The 26,847-nt window shown below is 42.4% G+C and overlaps 1 protein-coding gene across 1 annotated transcript; it reads right to left on the reverse strand.

Annotated features, from left to right (window-relative positions):
* Positions 1-9,860: 9,860 nt before the first annotated feature.
* dusp3a (dual specificity phosphatase 3a) lies at positions 9,861-25,093 on the reverse strand. The gene is made up of 3 exons (XM_068582699.1): positions 24,704-25,093; positions 17,897-18,129; positions 9,861-15,170 (listed from the first exon to the last, which is right to left on the reverse strand). The coding sequence occupies exons 1-3, from the start codon at positions 24,865-24,867 to the stop codon at positions 14,941-14,943; spliced, it is 627 nt and encodes a 208-aa protein (XP_068438800.1). The 5' UTR covers positions 24,868-25,093; the 3' UTR covers positions 9,861-14,940.
* Positions 25,094-26,847: the final 1,754 nt, after the last annotated feature.

A 26,847-nucleotide genomic window follows, 5' to 3' on the forward strand; every position in this document is an offset into this window, starting at 1 on the left:
TCCATCGCAGTTCAAAATGGTGGACGCCAAACGGATTGATGGATGATGACAGAGTGAAAGTCTCCTTAACACCAATTGAAAACTATGGCGCCCCTTGCGGCTCTTGACTTTTTTTGTCTGTGTTTGATTTGCTGTAGGAACCCCAAATTAATTCTAATATTTGTGTTTATTGTATGTATTTCTTCAGCAACGCCTTGGGAAAAAAATGTATATCTGCAAAAAAAATCACTTTAAAAAGATAAAGTTACATGAACAAGTGTAAAGTTTTCTTTCTGGTGACAAGAACTGCGGTCTGCTGGGTGAAAGTCCTGTGTGGACTTGTTATCGTGCCCCGTAACTTTTAAATAATTGCCACTCCATGAACCAAATCACCTGCTGACCACATAAAAAAACATCACCTTTGTTTGCAGAAACGCACAACACCCACATTTTTAATTTTAACATAAAAACATCGACATTACAGCTTTTAAGTATCTCCAACTTTCATCAAAGGTTTGTACAGACGGCGGCGACGTTATGCTAACGAAACATGGAAGTTGAACACGACGATGGCTTCACGAGCCGGGACGTCGTACGCTAACCAGAGCGGACGGTCGAGTCGTCCTTTTGTGTTCGACGCTGCCGCTCTGAGGTCGTGCCAGAATGTCTTTTAGTGAGCGGCGGATGATCCGACTGTCTACACAAAGCCAGCTCTGATTACAGCCTTTCTCGCCGACGTCGCGACCGATGTCAGTCCCAGTCTCAATTTAGACCTCTCTTGGTTTCTTTAAGGAGCCCTTGGGCCCCGGGCACTGTGTTTTTTTTTAAATTTTCTATCACGATAACAGTACAATGAGGCCCAAATAACAATCAGATGCTCCCCAGATTGCAAGCAAAAAGCCTCCAGCGCTGCAGAGCATCTTTTTTTTTTTTTTTTTAATGGAAATGGGAGAAAAACTGTGTTTTCAGTCCGTAAACAAACCGTGATTCACGGAACCAAAGCTGGTGAACGACTTGATCACGCAGGTTAGAAACAAACACAATCACAGCTGGCCAGCGAGAGTAAATAAAGGAGATATTGTTGTTTAACTCGGAGAGCTGGAGACGGTTGAATTATTCATCGTGTGTCCGCCGCAATTACGCAAAGCAGGTTGGAGTTCAGCTGACTGGCGTCCCGCTTTAACCCCTCGGAGGGCAGAACAGTGAACGCTTCACGAGCGAGAACACGTCGACGTGACCCTGCACACATTTAAAAAGTTATATTCATGTTCTATTCATGCCGTTAGAGCCGAGCCGTGGGAGTAGATCAACTGAAATGTGTCCGCTCTTACATTTAAATCACAATTTAAGACTATTTAGGCAAAGTACTGCATGTTCAAACGGCATCTCACATTTTACAACTTTTTCACAGTGCAAAAAAAAACAACCTATACAGCCAATAAGCCGACTTTCATCGTGTTGCGGCGCTTTTTCTAAATGTTGACATGTTGAATGTTAAATACATTGATGTTGTCAACATTTCCTATAATTTAGTCAATTTGCAGCGCTCTCATGGCTACCCTACACTCCATAAACAAGTTCTCTATCGAAATTTTGGGCAATCTTTAACTGAATTTACAGAAAACTGGCACAAAAAAAAGGGAATTATTACACGTTTCTACCCATGTGAATATGAGGAGATGGGTGCATGGAGATAAAACAGTTGGTTGCAGGAGAACAAAATGAGATGAAGTAGTTAAATCTTAAACATGGAAGAGAATCGTGACGCCGGTTATGTTTCTTCTTGAAAGTACTAATATGAAGAACGTCTTCTCGTTGCTCCGCTGAGACGTGATGTTTTTCGTCTGCCCTCATTTTCAGTCTCTCCAGCGGACGTTCAGTCGCTTCCTGAGCGTCATGATTTATTCACTCGGTCTGTTTTCTCTGCACTTTGGTGCATTTGTGCTATTACTGACTTCCACTTCAGCGTTTTGTGCAATATTTCCAGTTAATAGAAGATGATTCCTAAACTCCATGTGAGACGCATTAGGAGATCACGAAGGACACCACAATCTGAATATGAACCACATAATGTGTGTTTTTGCACTCCGGGGCAGGCTGATTTTTTAAAACATGTTACATAAAAAAGGCATATTTTGAATATTTGCTGGTATGTTCTCCTCAGATGTGGATCAGTGATGAATATCCTCGTGATTCAGTGCGGTTTACTCCCTTTTGAAAAGCCGTCATATACTGTTTATACAAGAACAAATTGGACCAATTCCTGCCCACAAATCAGGCTTCAAAAGATGTCTCCTGACGGGACAAATGTACGTTGAGAGCAGGGATGAAGTTACAAAGCAGACCTCTTCTGGAAAGTCTGTGATCACGTGTATGACATGCAGATATCTATCGGTGTTTGCGCATTGGAAATGCAGATTGTATCACATCTATGTACTAAGTGGGTGAACAACATCTGGATGAATTTAGCTCCGGTTAAAACCACTGGAGTTTCAGATGAAACTTTTCAAAATCAGATGCCGGAAGCTTAAATCTTGTTTTTTTTTAACTTTACTAACACATGTTTAATCTCTCTCGCTGTTGGGACGATGCACTACTGATTCGTACACGTGTAAAGAATCTAAAAATGACGTAATGTTGATCGATTGCCGTGCATTGACCCCGTTTAACGGCGTTTCATCGACGGCGGCTCTGCTCTGCGTCACTTCGTACATCCCGCTGCAGAGAGCGGACTCGCTCTGCGACCGCTCCGACAGCTGATTTATCAACCGCTCGTTTCACACACACAACCCCTTCCAAAGCAAACCTGCGCGTTGTCGCGTAGGGAAAGTAATTTATCGGCGCGCAGCTGCGCGATACGGCGAGAGAATGAAAGCAACACGCCTTGTCTTCAAGCACCGGATTAAACAGAAATGTGGAGCCGACGGGAAAGCGGACGAGGGGGAAGACTGGGTTGTGGTTCGGGACGGCTGGCTTCTAGCTGGAAGAGCCGTCTGTCTGCTGGCGGCCATGCTGGGTTTCTTCAGGGGAGCAGGAGGTCAACGGGAGGTGAAGCCACGACGCGATAAGCCTCAAACTCCAAAGTGGGATTCTTCTTCTGCTTTTATGTGGTTTCCACGCGCGAAAAACAAACCCTGGCTGTTATGAACTCGACTCCAGCCATTCCCTTTGTTTGTCTTTGGGGCTTTTTTAGAGAATCGTCAAAATAGAAAGAGTACGCCCATCGATACATGCCTTGTGGCCAAGTTGAAGGAGCTGTGGGAACTTTCCTGGACCTCAGAGACCACGCTAAAGCTGTCTGCTGACCGCCTCCAGCCTCTCGGCACACCGCTCACCGCCAGCACGCTGCCTGCCAGCCGGCTGCAGCGCGCTATTCTCAGCAGGGGGAGGAATTACCCAACAGATTATTCACTACACAATAAAAACAAAACACTGCTATCTGCGTCCCATCTACGCACACAAACAAGTCTATGCACACAAACACATCCGTGCATGTCGCAGATCCGAGTAAACACTGTAAGCTCCGTCAGCGCTGTCGCCGCTGTTAGCGCTGTTAGCGCTGCTAGCCGCTAGCTGACAAAATACAATCTTCTATTGTGCAAACATAATGCCACCACAGAAAAATAGTTTAAAAAAAAAATAATTCTGAGTGTAAGAGAAGACTGACACCGCTCTTTTGTGCATGCGTCAACTCTCCAGCTAAAAAGGATTTTTAGCTTAGCTTAGCAATGAAGCAGCTAGCTTGGCATGAGATTACGCTCAACGGCATCCATGAATTAAAATATAATATTTTAAAACAGTTTTGCTTTATTCTCTGATGGTCTGAATTGGTCACTACATTTGTACATCGTCGCTTTTTTTGGAAATAAAGTTAAAAGATGGTCTGAAAAGTCGCTAAAACTAGCGAGAAAATCAGAGAGATGGCAAATCTGATGTGACTTTTAAACACCAAAGTACAAAAGAACAAACTCTTTAGTGTTTCCATCAGTTTTTTACAAACATAACCAAAGAAAAAATCAATGTTCGTCCACAAGTCGGTGGTCATCACACATCCACTGAACAAACTCACATCAACGTCTTCTCTGAGTTGCTCAACAGCATTTAAACTGTACATTGTCAACCAGCAGTGGCCTAAAGTGTCTAAATATAAGCCGGCAGACATGGAAGCAAAGCCGGTGATTAACACTGTTGAGTGGCAGTCTCTGGTCAAGAAGCTGTCACATAAAATCTATATAATTTCTAGACTAAACTTACAAACCAGAAACCCCACATGCACTATTGCACATGCACTGTATGAGCTATTTGCACTGTGGTCTGTATATGTGCAAAAGAATAGTTTGACATTTTGGGAACCCACTTTCTTGCCCCGATTTAAAGATACCATTTCTCATATCTGTGCGTGGGATGTGACGCCGTTAGCCTAGCTTAGCATAAAGACTGGAAACGGAGGGGACAAGCTAGCCTGGCCCTCTTAAAAGTTCAAAATGATCTCTAAAGCGCACAAATCTACTTGTTCCTGTAATCCGTGTACACAAGGAAACGTGAAACCTGCAATTTGTGGTTTTATGGGAAGGTACGCGCTGTAACTCAAAACACCCGCTAACAAAAAACACATTACGGAACAAATACACAAATGTTGGTTTAGTTTTTTACTCCCCGCTTCCCGTTTTTATGCTAAGCTAAGCTAACGGCACTAGCTTCACACAATGTCGCAGCTATAAATCTTATTTTTTTTTAACTTCGTACAGACCTCTCGTCATCACTCGTGCATGCCGTGACTCACGCTTGTCATAACACACATTAGAGCTTCAGCGTGTTGCATCAGGTGCCAAGCTGAGAGCTGAAACAAAATAAAAAATCTGCTTATGTAAATATGAGCAGAGGCTCGCTGTGATATATGGAGGTGGTGAGTGAAAAACCTGGTGCTGCATCAGCGCGAAGGCTTCCCGACCGCCAAAGCCTCCCAGAATACTTTGCAACGTGTGCTAATTAAGCATGAAAGTACAAACAGGCTCAGCTTGCAGAGAGCTGTCTCTGAGCACGGAGACGCTCATTTTCAGCGACAATCGCTCCTTTTTTTTTCCAAATTAATGTCTTGTACAAGATTAATAACACAAGAGAACAAGCGTGTGAGAATAATCCGCCCCTCTTTTTTAATCCAATGAAAAAGAAGCTAATTAAAAGCGGAGGAGTTCAAAGAGGTCGTCATGTGAAGGTGAAATTATACATACATTTAATTTGGGGATTTTTGGGATGACACTTCACTTCCTTTTTAAACTGAAAAGCTGCAAAACAAAAGGTCACTTTCCTGGGTAGACGAAACAAACAAACACTCATAATGAGCGTATTAAAATAACCGCATGCCTTCCAGACAACATTATTATTGCATTAATCCGCCGCTCCAGTATAAAGCGTGAGTACTCGTGAATATGAGGCGGTTAACTTTGAGCAGGTGATGCCTGTTGGGGTTGTGCTGCCCATCTGGAGCCGATTAAAATAAAGTGCATCGCTCCAATTGCACAACAGCGAGGAGGCGGACGCCGTGCACGAGCGTGTACACGATCGTGTGCAGCCCTTTGCGAAGAATGTGTGTCTTGAAAGCCCCGCTTCTTTCCACGACTACCAAATGTCACAACTGTTCTCCGCGAGGAAGTTTTCGCCTCATGAATTTGGGATATTGTTCTCCTCACAGCGACCGAGCGGCTCCTCTTACAGCAAGTGTTTCCTCTCATTAGAAACCAAGAATGTGGAGGAGAAAATACACCGATTCCTGTCACAAAAGGACTTGTTAAGTGTCTTTTGTGAGGCCTGACATGGCAGCTTTATCCTCCTATTTATCTGTGTGTGTGTGTGTGTGTGTGTGTGTGTCCTGGACCTGCAGGATCAAAAAGGCAGCAGCGCAGCAAGTGCAGTAAAACAGTTGATGGACGGAGATGAAACAAGCAACAGCACCGAGGGCACAGGCGCTTGGAAGAGGATCTGAGGAGCGCCCAATCTCTCCTTCTCCCCTTTTTCACCCCTCAATATTTCCTAATAATTAGCGCTGCGACACAGATGTGCGTTCCTTTTTTTTTTTCTCGATCCTCTCGACTGCGAACGTGGGATATTACGACGATTTGAAAAAAAAAAAAAGAGCATCATGTGCTTTCTATTTCATAAAGCCATTAAAATTGAGGACGAAAGATGAAAGCCGAGAGGCAAAAACGAAAAAAAAAAAGCTGTGGAGAATTATAGGAAAAGCGTATTTGAGGACTGCAATCATCTTTAAGTAGTGTGATGAACCCAAACATGTGGAGGGTAAGAGGAGTGACTGAAAATCAACTCACTGGACTTCATGAAGCAAGAGACGGGGCGGCGGTGTGTGAGTCAACTGGCAGTAAAAACTTTCAAAAGGTGACTGATAACTTTATTTAGCTTGGATTTTGGGGCGCAAAAAATATCATCAAGCCCAAAAGAAATATGTGCAGCTGATTGGACGTCCTGTTTCTCACCAATGAATCATTTCCCCCCGTAAACAGGAATCAAACGCGCGCTTTCCCGCTCGCGTCGATCAAAGCGGCGAGTGACTCCGAGATGGAGCGCGAACGAGACAATGATTCAGTGCACGCGAAAGAAAAAGTGAAGAGCTCGCAGATGTGAGTTTCCAGCTGCAACGAGACATTTGAAATTCACTTCAATTCAAAAATCTGAAAAGACAAAACTCCCCTCGTTCGCATTTCTCCGTCAGAGTCGCTAAATAAAGCGTAACCGGCTAACGTGACGGAGCGCAGGAAGTTTCGTTTTATAAACATTTCCATGCTGCTCCTGCACACACACAAAAAAAAAAGCGACATAGCTGAAATAAATGGCACTTCATCACACGGAGCCCCGGCTCTGTTATTGATGAGATTTCAGGAAACGAGCGTCCTGGATTGCTTCAAGTTAGCGTCACGGAGGGACCTGTAACCCGCCGCAACACATAATCCCTCCGTTTTACTCCGGCTACTTCCTGGCCCCTCGCTTCTCCCACGTGGACGCTGAACCTGGGATGTCTCTGCGTCAGACGCCCTGGATGGAGAGTTATGGATGGAGAGGCTGACGTATTTCTTTTATTTTAGTTACACGCAAATGTTTTTTTTCGAAGCGCCCACAAAAAACACAAATGGCTGCTTTTCTTGCCTAAAAAATGTGTAGTGTTTGAATTCAGCCGGAGGAGTGGGAGGAGGCCCCCGGTCGACCGGGGGCCCTTCCCGGAGGGACCACACAGCTGCTCAGCAATAATTGCTTGTGCGAGCAACCGTGGAGAGGAGGAGGAGGTGGAGGAGGTGGAGGCCGGTGCAGACGGAGCGGTTCGGGGGTCTGAGCCTCTTCGGTAACCTCGACTGTGCGAGTCCTTCCCAGGTGTGTCGCTCCGGTCGTGTGAAACACACAATAGCATCAACACCCACACACTCCCCTTGACTTTCTTACTTTCTCTCTCTGTCTCTTGTTCTCTGCTTTGCTTCAGGTGGAGAGTTTGAATGGAGGTTTGCCGCCCCCTGGTGGTGAAGCAGTGCAACAGCGGTCTAGTCCGGCTACTATTGAGTTATATTTATATTTTTTGGAGTATAATTATAATTTAACATATGTGGAAAGGCCAAACCAGGCCACAGAGACACTAAACCATGTCTTAACGAGTCTTAACGAGGAGCAGGTGTGGCTCAATCAGGGAAGGAGGAGCAGGTGTGCAGCGGTCAGGTGATCAGCAACCGTGAGTGGAAGATTTAAATGGTGCATAAATTCACAATGTGAGGGCTTGAGGATGAGCCTGGATTTAAAAACAGTCAAATGTTGCAGCAAAATCTGTATATAAATAAACTATTGAAAACATAACTGAAAACAGGCATTTTTTAATGCATAATAAACCCTTAGTTTATATTGTAAAGACAATAATCTAAATATGTTTTAATGTTTATTGCATATAAACAGGTAAATTTATAAGAATTGGTTCAAAAAAAACAAAAAAAACACCATTCATCATGTCCAGTGCATTCACTTAATAAGACTCGAGTGAAATTTTAAGCGGCAGATGATGTAAAAATACTTACTTACAGGACAGTTTGGCACAAAACGGACCCGTTCCCAGCAGATGTACATGCAGCATGTGTGGATATCGCTCTGCACAAATACATCGTGGGTTGTCAAAATAAGAAGCCACTCGTGATCAGATGTTAACACCTCAGCCATTTATTTCTTAAACATAAGAAAGAAGGGACTTCTCCAAGTATAAGAAGAGTAACGTTGCAATTTAAAATCAAGTGCACTTCAACAAAGTCTCGTCCCGTCGGCGAGCCGTCCCTTCCTACCGCGTGAAGTGAGATACACAAACCGAAAATAAACAATCTAAAGAACCGCTCTTTACTGTAAGGCTTTGGGTGTGATGCTGTGTTGGTGGAGATGACAAATATATAAGTGGATATACCCCTAAAAAAATGTCCTCCTTCTCCTCCAGACACCTGCACGCCAACAGAAACAAGACACGGCGAGACGGCGGCTGCGTTAACTTAACGGCCTCCAGGAGGAAGTCGAGGCAGTGGGCTCAAATTGTGCTAAAACTTTTAAGACGTTTACTTTTTCACCCAAAGAAAAGAAGATGGCGGCTCTTGCGCTTCACCTGGGCCAAACGGTATTTGCGCGTAATTTCCGGTGTTTGTCCGAGCGCTCTCGGGGAAGCTCCAGATGGATGGAGTTTATTGGATCGCGGACCAAAAATTTTTTTTTAAGAAGTTCAGCCAGATGAGTTTCCGTGACGCAGGAAGAAGTCAGTCACGGAGGGTTTAAACGTCTCAGGTTTTTGCCTACTTCAGCGCAGATGGCTGAGATTCCCCACACGGGATGGGACATTTGACCGAAAGTCAATTTAATGTACTTATTTCTTTTTTTTTTTTACATGATTAAAACAAAAAAAAACAACCTGGCCCCGTGTGAGGGATTTGATCCTCCTCTCTCCTCCGGTGACTCGCACAGATCCTCAACAAAGCGCCGTGAATGAACTACAATTACCGTCTGGTCCAGGTATCCATTTAAATAGGCGACTCCTTCGAAAACCGCTCTGCGTTTGAGCTGGATAAAAGATGTAAGAGAAGTAGGCCACTTTCATGATTTCCTACTGGAAAAAAAAGATCCAAAATGTGAAGAGAAATTAAACTTTTGAGGATAAAAATTTCATCTCACTCGATCCAACAACAAACAACGCCCTTTCCATATATATGTAGGCCGGTTAAGACGGTAAAATGCAGCAATTCACAATTGCCTTAGTGCGTGTTACATACTCAGTATATATATTTAACAATGTACATCAATGGCATTTCACATTTGACATTCTCGATAATACGCAAAGTACTGTACCTGGAGTATAACCCACAAAACAATGCTGGTACCTTTGTTTAAAAAAAACAAAACATCTTGACATTACAGGGTTCAACATTTAGGAAAAAGAAGACAGAAAACGTGGTTGGATTGGAACTGTGTCAAATTAGTAGTAGTTCAAAAAGAAAGAGAGAAGTTGATCCGTTGAACAGCAGGTGGCAGTGTTTATCTGTAACTCAACAGACCTTTTTTACAGCTGGTGTCATTGTAAAGATGTGCGTGTTGGCAACGGAAGTGGCGTTTTCATCTTGGCGAGAACAGCATCACACAAAAAAAAAAAAAAATATATATTTTTTTTGGTCCTAATTTTTTTAATGTATTTTTTGGTCATATATATATATATATATATTTTTTTGGTCCTAATTTTTTTTTTTTTTTGGTCCTAATTTTTTTTAATGTATTTTTTGGTCATATATATATATATATATATATATATATATATATATTATACATATATATATATATATATATATATATGTTTTTTTTTTGGTCCTATTTTTTTTAATGTATTTTTTGGTCATATATATATATATTTTTTTTGGTCCTAATTTTTTTTAATGTATTTTTTGGTCATACATATATATATATATATATATATATATATATATATTTGGTCCTAATTTTTTTTTTGGGGTGTGTTTCGGAAATGGGCTTCCATAGCATCAGGATCGATAAATTCAGCAAAAAAACGTTGACAGGTGTTTCAGTTTAACGAGTGACCGTGTTAGCTGATGACTTGCAGACTGTCAGACCCTGCTGCAGTTAAATTAGTAGTTTTCTAAAGGGACCCTGGTGCTTAGAGAAACTATACCACGTTTTTCCTCGTAGTAGCTTTAAACCCAAAACACCTGCAGCGTGTACGGCTGCAAGCTATTAAACATGACGACTAATCGTGCGTTCACCCCAAAACAGTTGCGAATTTTCGCAACGCTTTTACTCGCTCGACTTTATGTGGTTAATTTGCGCGGTTACATTACATAGCCTCACTAGCTAACCCGGTCACGTTCCTGTAAAACATAATTTTCGCGATCGACCATTTTAAAAATAAATAAAGTCACCAACATGGTTTTTAACTCTCTCACTAAATCGCACACAGATCTGGAAAGTACTTTTATTTCGGTTTGCGTTCGCCATCTTTGGTGGTTAAGGTCGTTGCATAGCTTGACAAGCTGTTGCACTCCCGTTGCCAAACGTCACCATAGTTTACAAGCTGTAAAAGGCTCCACGCAATAAAAAATTTAAAAAAAGAGTGTGAAGCAGTGTAGCCATCACAGACGCTTTCTTTGTTTGTCCTCCCCCCCCAAAAAAAGAACAATTTGTACAATTTTGTCATGTAAATAGTGTCAGAAAAACATCTACCATGGCTAGTCTGGCTCGCGTTGATCAGACTCCATTTTAGGAGCCAAAAAAGTGTCAATGGTTTGATCAATAAGCAGGTCGGGTGTTGGCAGTTGATGCTATAAAGTACATACCCTCATCCTGGACCAATTTCACCTCAATGATTCTCAAATTTGAAGGAATACTGAACCGTGTCGAGCTGTTGTTGCTTTTCTTTTGTGAATTCAGAAGGAGGGCAGTATTGTAGAGCAGATGTGAATATTTGTATGAGTGAAATCCCGCATGGAAACATGGAAATGGCTTTTTGTACAACACACTCGGTCACTTGGCACGAGACGATCTTGGTGTTCAATGTGTTCGATCGAGGGCACAGAGGTTTTTGTGGTTCTCTCTGTGTGTTTTGTTGTAACTTGGCTTGGTTGTGTGGTTGTGGGGTTTCGTGGCGAGGTGGTGGGACAATGCAGGGAGACACATGCACAAAATCTGGAGAATGGTGTCGAGTTGGAGCCGCAGGACTGAAACGTGTTCACGTGCATGAGATGACCGGATGAGCCAAAAAACATGAACCAGAATTTCATCTGATAATATTCCCTCCAGGACACGAGTGAATGAGGGGGCGCAGCAACGTTGGACATTTCAATGCATGTTTTGGGATTTTATTTAGAGATTACATGAGATTTATTTATTTATACTTCAGTTTTTCCTCACTGGCCCTCTAAATCTTCACCATGAACACATCAAAGCTCTTCCGAGATGTGCAGAAAGAACTGAAATTATAGTCGCGATAAGAGAAGCAATTATTGGAATTATTGACCGATCTGTCGTCTATTTCCTTGACTAATTGATTACCTGTTTGTTCTACAAAATCTCAATAATGATAATGAACGTTCTAATTTCCCCCGAGCCAAAGGAGATGTTTAATCCGATTGCTTTAAAAATTGAAACCCAAACATATTCAGTTAAAAGCAGTAAATTTCCACATTGAATATTTTTTTTATTTAACAAAAATAATAAATATATATATACCCACAATTAAAACCAGCAAATATCTCAAACATTTTTATTCAATACTACTTAAAAAACGTTTTAATTAAAAGCAGCAAATCTCTGCATTGAATACTTTTTTATTAAATAATATTTTTTTTAAAAAGATATTCAATTAAAAGTATTAAATTTCCGCATCAGGTTGTTTTAATAATTTTTTTTTTTTTTTAAAAGATTTAATTGAAGCATCAAATCTCCACATCGGATATTTTTTTATTCAATAATTATTTTTTTTTAAATCAACAAAACAAAACTGCTCAGCTCTTTTACTCTGGCAGGAAATGTTCGGAAAAAATCAACAGTTTTAAGATTATTTTATTGTGAAAATTTATCTAAAAACCACCAGTGAAAGGAGAACGCTTGTGAGTGAAATTATTTTTTGCAGCTCAAAACATTGCATTGAAATGGAGAATCAATTATTCCTCATGCAAAGAAACCCAAACTATTGATCCTCACAGAAAACGTCTTGGAGTTAGAAAGTAAAAGTTCTGCAGCACCAAATGAATGGAGGCGAGGGGGGGGGGGGGTACAGGTGCATCCTGGGACGTGATGACGATATGCAGGACCATCCGTATCCACCTGATGCTGCCACCTGCAACTCGCTGTGTAGTGTGAAGAACTTTAACACAAAAAAAACTGCACAAAAACACAGCAATAACACGATGGTTGGCATGCCTCGGCTTCCCAGCTGCCAGCCACTGAGCACGTTCTGCACAATTGTGATAAGAACCATCACAACATTTTACATGTACATTACATTTGAACATGAATGCACATGTAACCGCCTCGTGGAACAGAGAGGGAATGGAGCAGCTATTCCACGACGTCGTACACAAATATAACATGATACATAAGGACTCAAGACGTACTGACGAGACCGACACGTTATAGACACATTGCTCATACATTCATATATGTCAACACTTAAATATGTATATACAGTATACGTGTATATATTCATATGTATACAGATATATCAAAGGAGGAATAAATAGTGCCATTAATGAGGTGAGACAACCTAGTTTCCGCTCTCCTGTCTGGATTCATGCTACCGAGGATGCTAGTTCACGGGTAACGGAGGCTGAACTACCGACGAGCTCTTCCGAGGGATGACGGCGGTCTTCCGGCGGGTCGACAGCTCCGACCTTCCCGCCTGGACCCGCCCGCACTTTGACGGGGAATCCGCGTCAGAAACAACTCTCTCTTGAGTAGCGACCTTTTTCGGGGCACTAGGTTTCAGTTTACAGTATTATGCCACGTAATAAATACTTTTTAAAAGTATATATATGTATATATGCAACAACTACAGCCTGATATTTAGACGTGAGTACATTCTATATATCTGATGGGGGGGTATTGACATATATTGCAATGCTTTTAGTACATACAAACAAAAAAAAATGACTTGCCCCCCCCCTCGTTCCCCCGGTGTGTGCGTAGAGTCAAGCATAATAAACACACACCCCGAGGAGTGAGACGTGTTGTGTGTGTGTTGATGAAACGGTGGGACTGGATGCTGACTGAATGGCTGTCAGGGAACCGGCAGTGGACGACTTTCTGGCGTGAAACGCTCCGTGGAAAGAGAGGCGGGACTTCCTCCCAACCCGGTGACGCATCCACACAGTTAAGACTGAAAGGCCTCTAGTTTGAAGGCGGTAAACGCTTGTTTATGTACTTAGAAAAGCTCGCTAAATGTGGTTGGTATTGTTGAATGACCTTTATCAATTACTCAAATTTGGTGCCCTGTTACGATAAGTCACCTTTTTTAAAACTTTGTACCAATTCCACGAGGTTTTTTCCTCACCTTAACCGAGTAGTTTGGTTGCCTCCAAACTATTTAATTGTTTCGCGACGTAAAAATAAAAAATAAAAACGTATGAAACAGCACTTCACGCTTCACGTCCTTTATTAACCCGTCTACACCAGGATGCGTTCAGGTACCGGAGTGAGTGTAGGTCATCTGTGTTTTATCAGCGTTCAAACACAAACACTGGAAGGTGCACGTATAAAACTATGAATGTAAAAATACACTTGAGTGTAGCGTGGCCTGTTTAGACAGCTGGGCTGATTAAAATAGGATAATATTTGTAATAATAGTTTAATACAACCAGCAGGTTGTGTGTTTATCAGGACTGATCCTCTTTGCATCCAGATAAAAGGTCTACGCTCTACAGAAGATTATAATAAACTCCTCTCTTATCATCGCTAATGCAGGAGAAAAAAATTGAATTTGTCATTAAGCCTCTTTAGAAATGAAATACTGTAAATTAGCTCTTTTGAAGCGGATATTCAGCTGCGGACGTGTGATTTGTCTCGTGTGTGAGCCGATTGAGCTCAATGACAAACTAACACAACATCGGCGGCCGAATAGCGTGAACGACCCGTTTATTTAAAAAAAAAAATCAGCTCGACCTTCGCTGTCGTCGCCGCCAGCCGCGACGCTACCGCTGTCAAACTAGAGGCCGTGTGCTCGAGGATGCTACGCGGATGCTACGCGGATGCTACGCGGATGCTACGCGGATGCTACGCGGCGCTAGCATAGGAGTGTGAATCATTTGTGCATTTGAATATTTGCCCCTAAAAGAGGGAGGGATTGAACTCGGACGGGCTGTTTTCATGGAATGTTTGGGGTTTTCCTCCGTCCAAATCACATATTTACTTCCTGGCTTGATTTCTTTTTTTGTTTTTGTTTGGCCATCCACTTAAAAATTGTCTAAAAGAGTTCATTTGGAAATCCATAGAGTACTCCCGCTGGCGGAGACATCGCTGACATTCCCGGCAGTGGAAAACTATGGAATGATTGTGCTATAATCTTCTATTTAATTAAGGAAATCTTAAAAATCAGGGCGGAGTCTTTCACCGTCTGTGGGAGGGATTGAAGGAATGCTTTAAGGTACGTCTTGCACATCTGTGTGCTGTGTGGGTTTAGAAAAAAAGGCGGGTGGGGGAGGGGGAGGGGAGTATTTGATATCGCACTCTAGCAGTGACAGACGAGGACTGAAGATGGGAAAACGGCACGTCTGTGTGTGTGTGTGTGTGTGTGTGTGACGGAATAATTGTCTACACAGATAAATGCATATGTTTGTGTTTCTGAATACCCCCTGGTGTGTCACATGGGTGCTGGTTTGGTCAGGGTGGGGTTAGTCTGAAAGGCGTGGCGGGGAGGAGACGAGGGTGGGGTGGAGCTCGCTCTCACTTGGTCTTTAGTTTGCCCACCTCCCCGTTCAGCTTGCCCTCCTTCGCCAGCTTCTCGTTGAGTTGGCACAGTTGGCGAAGGAAGCCGTCGTTGGGGCCGATCTCCCTCTTGTGCCTCACGGTGGCCACCGCCAGGCGGGCGTCCATTTTGTGGCGCAGCATGAGGTAGGCGACCACCATGGTGGGGGAGCGGCTGTAGCCTTCTCTGCAGTGGACGTACACTTTCCCTGGAGGATACAAACGGAGAATAAAAGAACAAGAAGGTTAGCGCTACTACACACGGGAGAAAATAGTTTTGTTGCTAACATAAAACAAGCAGCTAGTAACAGCTAGCAACTCCGCTAGCTTATTAAGCGGCGAGCAACTCTGCTAGCTGCTTAGTTTCTAACATGTAAAACAAGCAGCTAGCAACTCCGCTAACTAACTAAGCAGCTAGCAACTCTGCTAGCTGCTTAGTTTCTAATATATAAAACAAGCAGCGAGTAACAGCTAGCAACTCCGCTAGCTTATTAAGCAGCTTGCAACTCTGCTAGCTGCTTAGTTTCTAACATATAAAACAAGCAGCGAGCAACTCCGCTAGCTAACTAAGCAGCTAGCGGAGTTGCTAGATGTGAAACAAGTCCAAAAAAATACATATTTTCTACTTATATGAACACAGGGAAACATAACTTGGTCAATGTTTGTGTATTTTTTCTGTGCTGCAGTGTGTGCCCAGAATACATGCATGTCCTCTGTCCTGCAGTGGCGTTGTCACATCTGTCTACTTATCTGTGTGTGTGTGTGTGTGTGTGTGTGTGTGTGTTGTTTGTGTTTTTCGTCGAAGATGCATCTCTGTCAGACTTTGGCTTTTCATCACTGAAAACCCCGGCGGGGCGTCCGACGTTGCACATCTTCACGGAGCGGCTGATGTGCCGGTCGCTCTCGGGTCAGATCTGCGGATTCGGCACTTTGTTTGAAACCCGCCGCCTCCCCTTTGTAGTATAATCTCCTGCTATCCCCTCTCCTCCTTTTGATGTCCACCCAGAAAAAGAAGAAGTCCTCTGCCAATGAAACGACCTCTTCACGAGCTAATCACCCGGCCTGCCACGGATCAATGTCGACGCTCCCGCATCCTCTCTGGCTCGCGACTTCCCTCGCTGTCTCTCGCTGCGTCGCTCACTCGCTAACACGGCTGTCACTTCTTGTTCGAGACGAGAAGAAAAAAAAGTGACTCGTTGAAGGCCTAGATCTAAAACCACGGCCAAGAAAAAAGCCATAAATCAACCCCTACAATGCGGAGGAGGGATCGCAATTATCTGTAATCTCATATCTCATATTCATGACCAACTTTATTGCCTTTCTACAAGACAAGTCAATTACTAAATGCACAGTAAAGACACAAAGGTTGAGTATCTTGTGAACAATTTGATTTAGCGGCAAAATATTTACTTCAAAACGTAGTTTTTTTTAAGACTTACTGTTTCTATCGCCTTTAGAAGAAGAGCTGCAGCTGTATGAACGCCTTTGACGTACAATTTGCAGTTCCTCATTACAAATCCTTTCAAAAGGACCTTTGACCTTTCCAGCGCTTGCCCCGCAGAGCGATGTGAGGCCGAGCGCCGTCCTCCATCACAGGCCTCGTTACGGTCGCTCTTCACTCCTGATTTACCGGCGTTGGCGGTGCACTTTCCCCCCCAAAGTGCCCACGGGGATTAAGATGCTTCTCCGTGCCAACGGCGACAATAAATCCATGCGCTAAAAACATCGGGTTCAGCACACCAATTAAAACACATCCCTCACGCGCCGCGCGACAAATGAAGTACATTTCGGCTGCAGCTTCGGCAGAGGAGAGCTGGGGGAAGATTGCTTTTTTATTTTGGTTGAGGGCGTTTAATCGATTCCACAATCTACATGTAGTGTTTTCCAATACGCTGCACACGAAAACACGCTACACCTGACCCACTAATGAATAATATAGGAGCAACTAGCCATTTCTGCTTTTCACGTCTGGTTTTCCACGACGAGGTGGATTCGGTGCCACAGGTGTGATTCCCGTGGAACATTTCGACATGATCCGATAAAGGAATATGGAGCAGGGCTCAGGAGTGTGTCAGATTTAGCCTCAGACGCTTCAGGGCGCCATGATTATCTCCTCCTGTGTTCACTTATGCATTGAGGGTGAATCATTAAAAAGGCGTTTTAAATCTTGCATCCTTTGTTAGAAGAGCAGATTTTTTTTATAAACCACATTCACAAAAAAATACTTGACTTAAAGAACAATGTCAGGTGAGTTACTTTTTCATGGCGGTGAGTTCAAACTGATGTTATTACTGCTGCACCATCATTAATCTACTTTAACGAGCGATAGCGTGCGTATGAAGATGCACAAAACATTCTCCTTCATTAGATTTAAATTACATTTCCTTTTGTTAAAACTTGACTTTTTCATTCGCTCGCGTTTGCTTATTTTTTCGTCTCCGTCGACTTTAGCTGCTAACTTTAAATGCTCCGCTAACACACTAGCCGCTAACTTTGATGCTGCGTCCATTTAAATTGCTGCACACACGGACAGGAAAACCAGAGAAAAACGTAAAAATGTTATGTTGGTTACTTAATATTTTATCTGTTACTTATTCAGTCTCTCTTTCAAACTCACACACCAGAGTTGCTGATAGTTGATGAGTGAAATAAGTTTGTTCAGTGAGGTAAAATTACAGTTTGAGTACTTGAGAAGAGCCTAGTAATAAAATAAAAATATACTAACTGTTCAAATCCCTGTTGATTTGATTGAATACATATATTCGGAGTCAAATTAAAACGACGTTAAGAGTGTGGTGACAGTGAAACAAAACCTAAAACTGTAAGAGAAAAAAAACGCTGAAAGACGCTGAAAATCCTCGTTGGGGCTGAATTCTCCTCGGGTTCAAAATTACGAGCGATCCCACGCACTCCGCGGTCTAAAAACCGGACTGACCTTTGCCGTTGTTGTGCGCCAGCGCCTTGTCGATGAAGTCGGCGCCCTCCTCGAAGAAGGCACTGAGGTGGAACTGCTCCGTGTCGTTGGCCTGGATGCCGTGGTACGTGACGCCCGTGCCGGCGTAGAAGTCCACGCTGGTGTTGACGTGCATGAAGGAGGTGCCCTCCGCCACGTTGAGGACGTGCGTCACGCCCAGCTTCTGCAGACGCATTGCATTCTGGGCCACGAAGCTGGCAATTCAGGACCAAGAGTGAAGGAAGGGAAAAGAAAAGACATTAATTTCATCGCTTCAGCGGGTTGCTGACGTCTGACACTGACACAAAGTGCCGGGAGAAACTTTGAGTGCCTCTTGATGGTGATTTAAAACTTTTTTTTTTGGAGTGTACAGCAGCAGAACAAGACACTAAGACAAATAACAGAACTAATAATAACACCCGGCCGATGCGGCAGAGGAGCCACGTCGGCACAATTTACTTCAAAGTGATATTTTGACAATGTGTGTTGCATCTTTCACGACCACTCCGCCCGCGCGTTAGCTAACGCAGCGCTGACGCTATCGCGGCTTGACATGCAGCCAAAGATCTGCAGCTGGGAGCCGTAAAAATTGTTTAAAAAAAAACACACACACACTTGAAAGTGTCTCTGTGCATTTTGGAGCACAAGTTATTCCTGGATAATTGTTTAGTTTGTAATTTAATCTGGAAAATGTAACAGAAAGGTGACTTGAGACAGAAAGAAATGGTGAAAGAGCTTCACATCCATCCACTAAACCTCCAGGAAACAATAAATCTGCTCCCTTCCTACTCTGCTGCACTTTGTCTGCGAGGGACAATACTGCACACATCAGGCCGACGCACAGCAAACAAACCATAACGGAGCCGTTGAGGGTTCTGGCTGCTCCGGCCCGCCTGGCCCGACGCCCGCGTCCACGCTACGATCCAACCTGGCCGCAGCCCATTGATTCTGAATAAAATGCCTCTTTTGGATATGTTGTATTCGAGGTTTATGGAACATTTAGTGCCCGTAATTAACTGTGCTGAATTTACAGTTTGGTTACCTCTTTCTCTGGTAAATGCATTGAACAGCAAGAAGAGAGAGACGTGTTCTTGCATAAAAGATGAACAAAAACCTTTTTACGTTAATATATAAGCAAAAGAAAATGTTTTTAATACAATTTTTGTTCCTTTCTGAAACTGATTCCTGATCAAACGATATAAAAGTAGTTAAAAAACTTCTCCCATATTTTTTAAATAAAAATACTGCAGTGAAAACGTCACCTGTCAATCACCTTGTAGCCCCGCCCCTAAAGCATCCCCTGTTTTTTGACTCTAAATGACCATAATTCACTAAATGATCATGACGCTGTATAGAAGAAGACTTGAAACTAGAGATTGAGACATAAACTCATGTTTACAATGTTTACTGAGAGAACACATCAAGAGAGAAGTAGAGTCACTTATAGAGACTTCTATACAACCAGAGGAGTCGCCCCCTGGTGGTCAAGAGAGAGAATGCAGCTTTGTCACATGAAGCATAGACTTCTATACAACCAGAGGAGTCGCCCCCTGGTGGTCAGGAGAGAGAATGCAGCTTTAACACATGAAGCATAGACTTCTATACAACCAGAGGAGTCGCCCCCTGGTGGTCAGGAGAGAGAACGCAGCTTTAACACATGAAGCATAGACTTCTATACAACCAGAGGAGTCGCCCACTGGTGGTCAGGAGAGAGAATGCAGCTTTGTCACATGAAGCATAGACTTCTATACAACCAGAGGAGTCGCCCCCTGGTGGTCAGGAGAGAGAATGCAGCTTTAACACATGAAGCATAGACTTCTATACAACCAGAGGAGTCACCCCCTGGTGGTCAGGAGAGAGAATGCAGCTTTTAACACGTGAAGCATAGACTTCTGTACAACCAGAGGAGTCGCCCCCTGGTGGTCAGGAGAGAGAACGCAGCTTTTAACACGTGAAGCATAGACTTCTATACAACCAGAGGAGTCGCCCCCTGGTGGTCAGGAGAGAGAACGCAGCTTTAACACATGAAGCATAGACTTCTATACAACCAGAGGAGTCGCCCCCTGGTGGTCAGGAGAGAGAATGCAGCTTCAACACATGAAGCATAGACTTCTATACAACCAGAGGAGTCGCGCCCTGGTGGCCAGGAGAGAGAATGCAGCTTTGACACAAGAAGCATAGACTTTGGTATCGGAGGCGTTTCTGATCCTTTTTAAAGCCTCTTTGCTCTTCCTTCATCCAGAGTAAAGAATGATGAATCTGTGTGACAGCGTGCTTCATATCGCCGTGTCTTCCTACACAGTCGATATGAGGCTGGCGGGGCGAGGTGACCCTGAACAGCTCCCTGGAGGCCGTGGCTTCAAAGCGTCCTCTGCAAATTAAAAAAAAACAAAAAACAACCTCTCTCTGCCACCATTTTGCTTCACGGGGCGTCGGAGGAGGGACGAGGCGGCCCATCTGTTTGTGTGTCCGCTGCACGCAGAGAGGACTCTTAATTCCTATTATTCCACACGAGAAGCGTCTGCAGTGTACTTACTGTACTTTGTACAATGCAGAGGAGGCTCGCTCTGGTTCCTGAGAGTTCACAGCCTCCTTTTCCTCCACACCTGCCCTGTCCCGGCCTTTTCGCTCTCACCCCGTGGATCTGCAGTCCCACAAGCATCCATTATTAAAGAGCGGCTTCACAAAGAGCCAAAGTGTTGCTCAAAGCAAACAAACCACACCTTTAAGTGTGTCCCCCGAGCCGCACGCGCCGGTTTCATTGTGCTGACTACGACAGATCTGCACAACAATGTGAGGGGGTTTGAGATCTGGAAAATATACACTCTTAATCCTTTTAAGGGACGGGAACATTTTACTGACGGGTTTAATGAAACGTGCCCACACTTCAGCATTTCTTTTACAACTCTATATTGTATTATTGGAGGGTTTTTTCTATTCATCTCTTCTGTATGATGTATTATAGTTCCTCTTTAAGGAGGATGTATACAGTGCATTGTATGGATATTTTACATTGCAATTAAAATAAATATTGCAATACAAACACGCGTCTAAGAAGGAGTGATGACTTTACAGTTAACAATATGAAGTTATGACATTAAATTCTGAACTTTTATCAACTAAACTATAATAGGGGAACAATCCCATATTGTTTTTAAATTTGATTTTATTTGTTTTTAATGTGTTTTTGGCTGCTCCATTAATTAATGTTTTTACCATGTTTTTTTTTTTTGGACTGTATATCACTTTGTGACCTCTTTGTCTGTGAAATGTGCTCTATAAATACAATTATTATTATTATTATGATTATTATTATATTACAGTTTGTCCTGGTTGTTGCTTTTTAAGTATAGATCGGCGCCGAAAATAGGTCACGGGCTCAAGTCCCATGATGGGAGACGTTGATGGATATTTTCAAGGACAAAGCTTTTTCAGTCAGCTGTGATTAAATGAGTGCGTGAACTCCTGCGCTACATATATATATATATATATATATATATATATATATATATATATATATATATATATATATATATTGTTAATTGGTGTATTTGTTTTGATGTTGGCCAGCTGTAACAGGACTAATGTACAGGATGCAGCAGCAGAGAGGCTTCGTGGGTGGAAATAGCGGACCTGGGTTCATGCTTTCATTCCCGATCGATCCCCCCTCACCCCCGCATGACTCATTTGTGATATCGCATTACATCTCGCTTCTCTTTTCGACTTGTTTGGACTTCCTCTGATGTGCTCTAATGACGCTAGTTACCTGTACGCGACCCGGTGAACATGAAAGCTACTTTAAATGATTACAAAATAACTCGATTTCTTCAACAGGGATCAAAAACCTCTTCAAAAGGAGGCGCATCAGAGCCTCGGCGGCGTCCGGCGGGCTTCCGCTCGGCTCGCCAACCGCCAGCGCTTTGTTTTCGGAGACTTGGCTCGGGCAGATCGGCGTATTCGGATTGATTTTGTTGCAGCGCCGAGGTACAGTAATGTGCTTGTATTCCCTCCGCCGCTCTCCTGGCAGCGGCCGGAGCCAAAGCCATGGGCCTGCGCTCCTCAGGGAGGGGGGGGGGCATCCCTGAAGCCGTTGTGTCTAGTGTGGATCCATAAAAAGGAGATTTGATGCTTTAATTACGTTACAGGACAGTAAAAACGGATTTTAAAAATGATATTTCCAGGAACTTCTTTTCCTTAAATGGCTTTCCCGACAAATTTGACACTTGAAACCTCAAATGATTTCTGATATTTAGGATCTTATTTTTTGGTTGCAGAAGATGCTAATGTACCACACACACACACACACACCCACACACACACACAATACTTTTCCTGTGCCTTCGTTTTTCATGCACAGGTACATTTTGAGATTTTGGGCTACTTTGTATCCATTATATCTTCTTTCAAACTGTGGAGTGCAAGGAAAACATCCAACACACACATTTAGGTGTTTGTTTCATTACTTTCACCGTATGTTAGCGTTTCATTTATGCCTCATTTGCATAGCAAAACATAAGATTTCGGAAAACTTGTAATAAAAAAAACATTGGCTTTTAATCATTTTGGGATGAATTCATCAATTTGGAATTTAAAAAAAAAAAATTTGACCTGCAGTGTCTTCAAAATGTATGTAATTTAACAAATATATTTTTAAATTAGTTTTTCCACAGAGTCATAAATCTCCACTTCATTAGCAAATGGCAGAAAATTGATTGTGTTCACTGTTCCCTAATTATTTAATCAATAAATCAGTGAAGCCGATGTGGAAGTGTCTTAAAGCTGCATTCTCTCTCCTGACCACCAGGGGGCGACTCCTCTGGTTGTATAGAAGTCAGTGGCACACGTCCACTTCTTATAATCTGTGATTAGAACACATAATTTGCACCTGACGTGATCTGAATATCTGCTTCTACTTACGAAGTGTACTTTCTGTAAGAACCAAGGAATGTTGCCTGTTTATACTTGCAAAGAACACACACACACAAACACACACACACACACACACACACACACACACACACACAAACACACAATGTGTTCACACCAGTGCAGGAAGCACAAGGAACTGGTTTTACTGGAACACCGAGCTGTAAATTCGTGTTCGTCACAAAGCCGATAGCATCCAACGACTAGATTGATAGTCCGGCCTCCGCCATGTTTAATATACACAGATTATATGTATGTGACGGCGCTGGGATTAAACGACACAGCTATTTAAATGTCTAATAACGAGATTAGATTAGTTTTAGTTTTTGTCTGGATGGTTTGGATGTTTTTAAGAAAGACACAGTTGGGGCTTCGGGGCATTCAATCATCATGTTTTCAATATTTTCTGACATTTTAATGACGAGACATTTATTAAAAATAAATCAACAATAATGAAAATAGTTGTCGTAAATCGCCGTAAATCTTCTAAATGTAAGATGTTTTTATCAAGTGTGTATGTTTCTGTAAAAAAAACAACTTGTACATCATCAGCAGATAGAGAGCTGCAACAATTAGTGGATTATCAGATTATTAATCTGCAATTGTTTTGGTCAAAAAATATATATTTAATTACGCCGCCTTGGCTTCTGGGCATCTGTCCTTGTTTCCTAATACTTTATAGATCAAGTGAATAATAAATGCAACGAGGAAATGGTCTTCAGTTGCAGCTGAATATTGATATTAAAACATCAATACCGTTCACAATGTGATGGAGATGACAGAGCAACTATTCATTGATTATATAAAAGAAAATTAAGTGTTATTGTCGTATAAAACAAGAAATAAAAGCAGAAAAACTCCAAACTGAGAAGCTAAAGAATGTAAAATATGACATTTTTCTTTTAAAACCTGCAGATTAGTTTTATGTCAGTAAGCTTATTGATTAATCAACAATTCTCTAGAATAAACAAGACGTATGCTCGACAGTAACAGGTTTATTTTCTCTACACAAGTTATTGATTCTTTTTTTAAAGCACAATTGCTCAATTTTCCCTAAAAACTTACACTATCATGTATATATTTGGTGGATATGATGATATTTATGTCATAAAGGTGGAGCATCGTGTGCTCCTTCTTTGTTCTTCCCCTCGGACCCCCTGTGGTTTCCCTTCTTGAGCAGCTTATGAATGAAAATAAAACACATTTTTGTATTTGTTGATGTGTATCGTGTTTTTGTTTTGATGTGGCGACGTGATGAGCTGCTGCAGCCCAGCTGGAGGGGCAGGGGAGCGGCTCGATGAAGACGTGATCACACACACACACACACACACACACACACACACACACACACAGTCTTTGTGTCCGTCCTTTTCATAACGTGAACCCACAACCTCCGTAATATTCATCACCAGACTCTTATTAGTATTACGTGTAGTACTATTACTACGCTGTTGCACAATGTTCCTGTCTGGCCGCTGCTGATATCTCGAGGAACAACAACACAATGTGTTGACAACAACAGGCGGTCGCTTCCCTCCATGATGATGATAGTAGACACACACACACACACACACACACACACACACACACACACACACACACACACACACACACACACACACGCAATAAGCACGCCCTAAAATGTGTGTCCTTAAACCCCGCACATGCGACAATGTTGCAATGTGTCGCGTCTGTTGTGTCGTTAGAACGGGCGCGAGCCTTTCCTGTACATCTAATTTATTTTATTTTATTTTTTTTTAAAAAGGACTAAAAAACAACCTGTCTCACCTGTTTTTTCAGCGTGAACCCCTCCACCCTCCGCCCCTCCATTAATAAGTCACGGTGAAAGGGTGAATGACTCACGCGTTACCGATGTATATTCGGGGGAAGACCTCGTTGAAGTGCTGCGTCGGGAGGCTGTAGAAGCCGCTGCCGTTCGCCAGCAGCGCGTTGAGCTGCTGGACGGTCACCTCCGAGGCGTCCGCCGGCTGCTGCTGCTGCTTAGTGGGGCTCAGGTGTTTCTTCATCTTCCTCTTCTTCTTCCCTTTCTTCTTCTTCCTCTTCTTCTTCACTAACTAATGTTAGATAACAACCAGCTCCAGCGGACTCGTGGGCATCGTCGCGTTGTTCAGCTGCATTTTGTGTTTTCCTTTTTCCTTCTTCTCTTTTTTTTTTTTTTTTTTGTTGCTACCTTTGCACGTGAGGTCGTGCGCGCGCTGTCTTCGCGTCTGGGCTGCCTTACAAGGTGTCTGGTGGTGGGGCGGGAGTTTTTTTTTTACTGTCGCCACATCGACGTCAAGCACCAGGGAGTTTTTAAAGTACACTTCCTGTCAACACTTTCAGAGTAAAAGCCGACGGCTCAATTAGACTCAGAATAAAACCGTTTATTTCCTGGTGTGTTTCACGCACGAGGAATGTGTCTTTATATTAGACAATAAACAGTCGAAACAGCGCAATAAATATTACATTTACAATAGAATATTAAATATTATGTCCACACATTTTGATCCGCAGAATCTGACAGAGATAACTTATGCGTTAATAAAAGTGTGAGAATAAATGAGGTTGCGTTACATTTAAAAATGCAAAGTAGTAGAATAAGTTGCCTCAATTTCATTTTTTTGCAACTTTATTGGCTATAGTTAACATATGTAGATGGATGTGTGTGTGTTTGTGTGTGTGTGTGCTGATGTGTGTGTGTCACATTTGTGTAATGCTCAGGAGTACACATATTTGTTGGAAACAGGTGTTTTAAAAAAGGGTACGTTTTAATTAAATATTCAAGATTTAAGATATTTTAATGTCATGTGCACATATAACATAGTTACTTGTACAATGAGAAGATTATTTTGCTTTCCTCCTACAAAACCAAATTACAATAAAAACTTTTAAAAAATCATGAATGAAAATAAGGTACGAAATACAATAAAGGTATTGCACAATAATGCGATGCCAGTAGTGCACAGTGTATAAAGTACAATATGTACAGCTGCAAGTATACAGCGTGGAATGATCATGCGTTGGCATTTCTCACATTACCTTTTACTATCAGGAGTCATTGCAATACACTCCACGACATATGCAACGCAGGGCTTTTATTCTGAAGATGAAACCGTGCCACTTCCGGTTCGCTGCCCACTTGCCGCCTCTCTCCTCCACTATCTCCAGCAGACACACCCCACCGGCAGGCAGACACTCCGGAGACGAGAGCAGGACCCGAGGAGGACCGTAGTGCACGAGAGGATAGCGTGCTGCCTTCAGGTGCGGCTCGTAACATCCTAAAGCTGAGCCCACGGCGCGCATTTTGTCTGGGTTTCTATTACACGATGAGAAGTTGTATCCTATCACGAGGGCCTGCGCACGAGCCCCTGCGTTACACACCAGCGGGTGTTGTGTGAAGATATATAACATGTTTGTTTTTTTCTGTGTGCACCAACAAGTGGTCACACGTTGTGTTTTTTGGGCATGTTGACAAGGCTTTTCTGCAGCAAATTTTACTTCAATAAACAATTATATAAAAAGTTCAAGTCGATTTATGAATCAGCTATTTTTTATGAATTGTTTTAGGTCAGATCTTACGGCTCTTTTGCTTCAATCTTATCAGAAAACTGTTTTTTATTCTTCTTTTAATAGAAAGTAACTGCACTTTACTGTACTTTACTTGCATATTTCCATGTTATGCTACTTTAGTTCTACTCCACTACAATAGAGAGACATTTTGTACTTTCTCTTTTACAATAAACCTTTTAAAATAGAAGGTAAAAGTACAATAAGGCAATATGGCTACTTTTTGTAAAATTGTAAGCTTCAAATGAGCCCAGTTGTTTGTTTTTTATTACCTATTTCTGGACTGTGGTTTTTATTTTTCTCCCTTATTTTTGCTTATTTTATTGTTTGAATCATGCAAAAATAAATATAAAATAAATTTGAAAAAACATCTGCAATATTCTTTGTTTGTTTTACTGCTGTAGTAAACAATTATCTTGTTATTTATCCTTTTAATGAAC

The sequence above is a fragment of the Clinocottus analis genome, unplaced genomic scaffold, assembly GCF_023055335.1.
Source record: "Clinocottus analis isolate CAN_PGR_092001 unplaced genomic scaffold, fCliAna1.0.p SCAF_19, whole genome shotgun sequence".
Classification (NCBI taxonomy): domain Eukaryota; kingdom Metazoa; phylum Chordata; class Actinopteri; order Perciformes; family Cottidae; genus Clinocottus; species Clinocottus analis.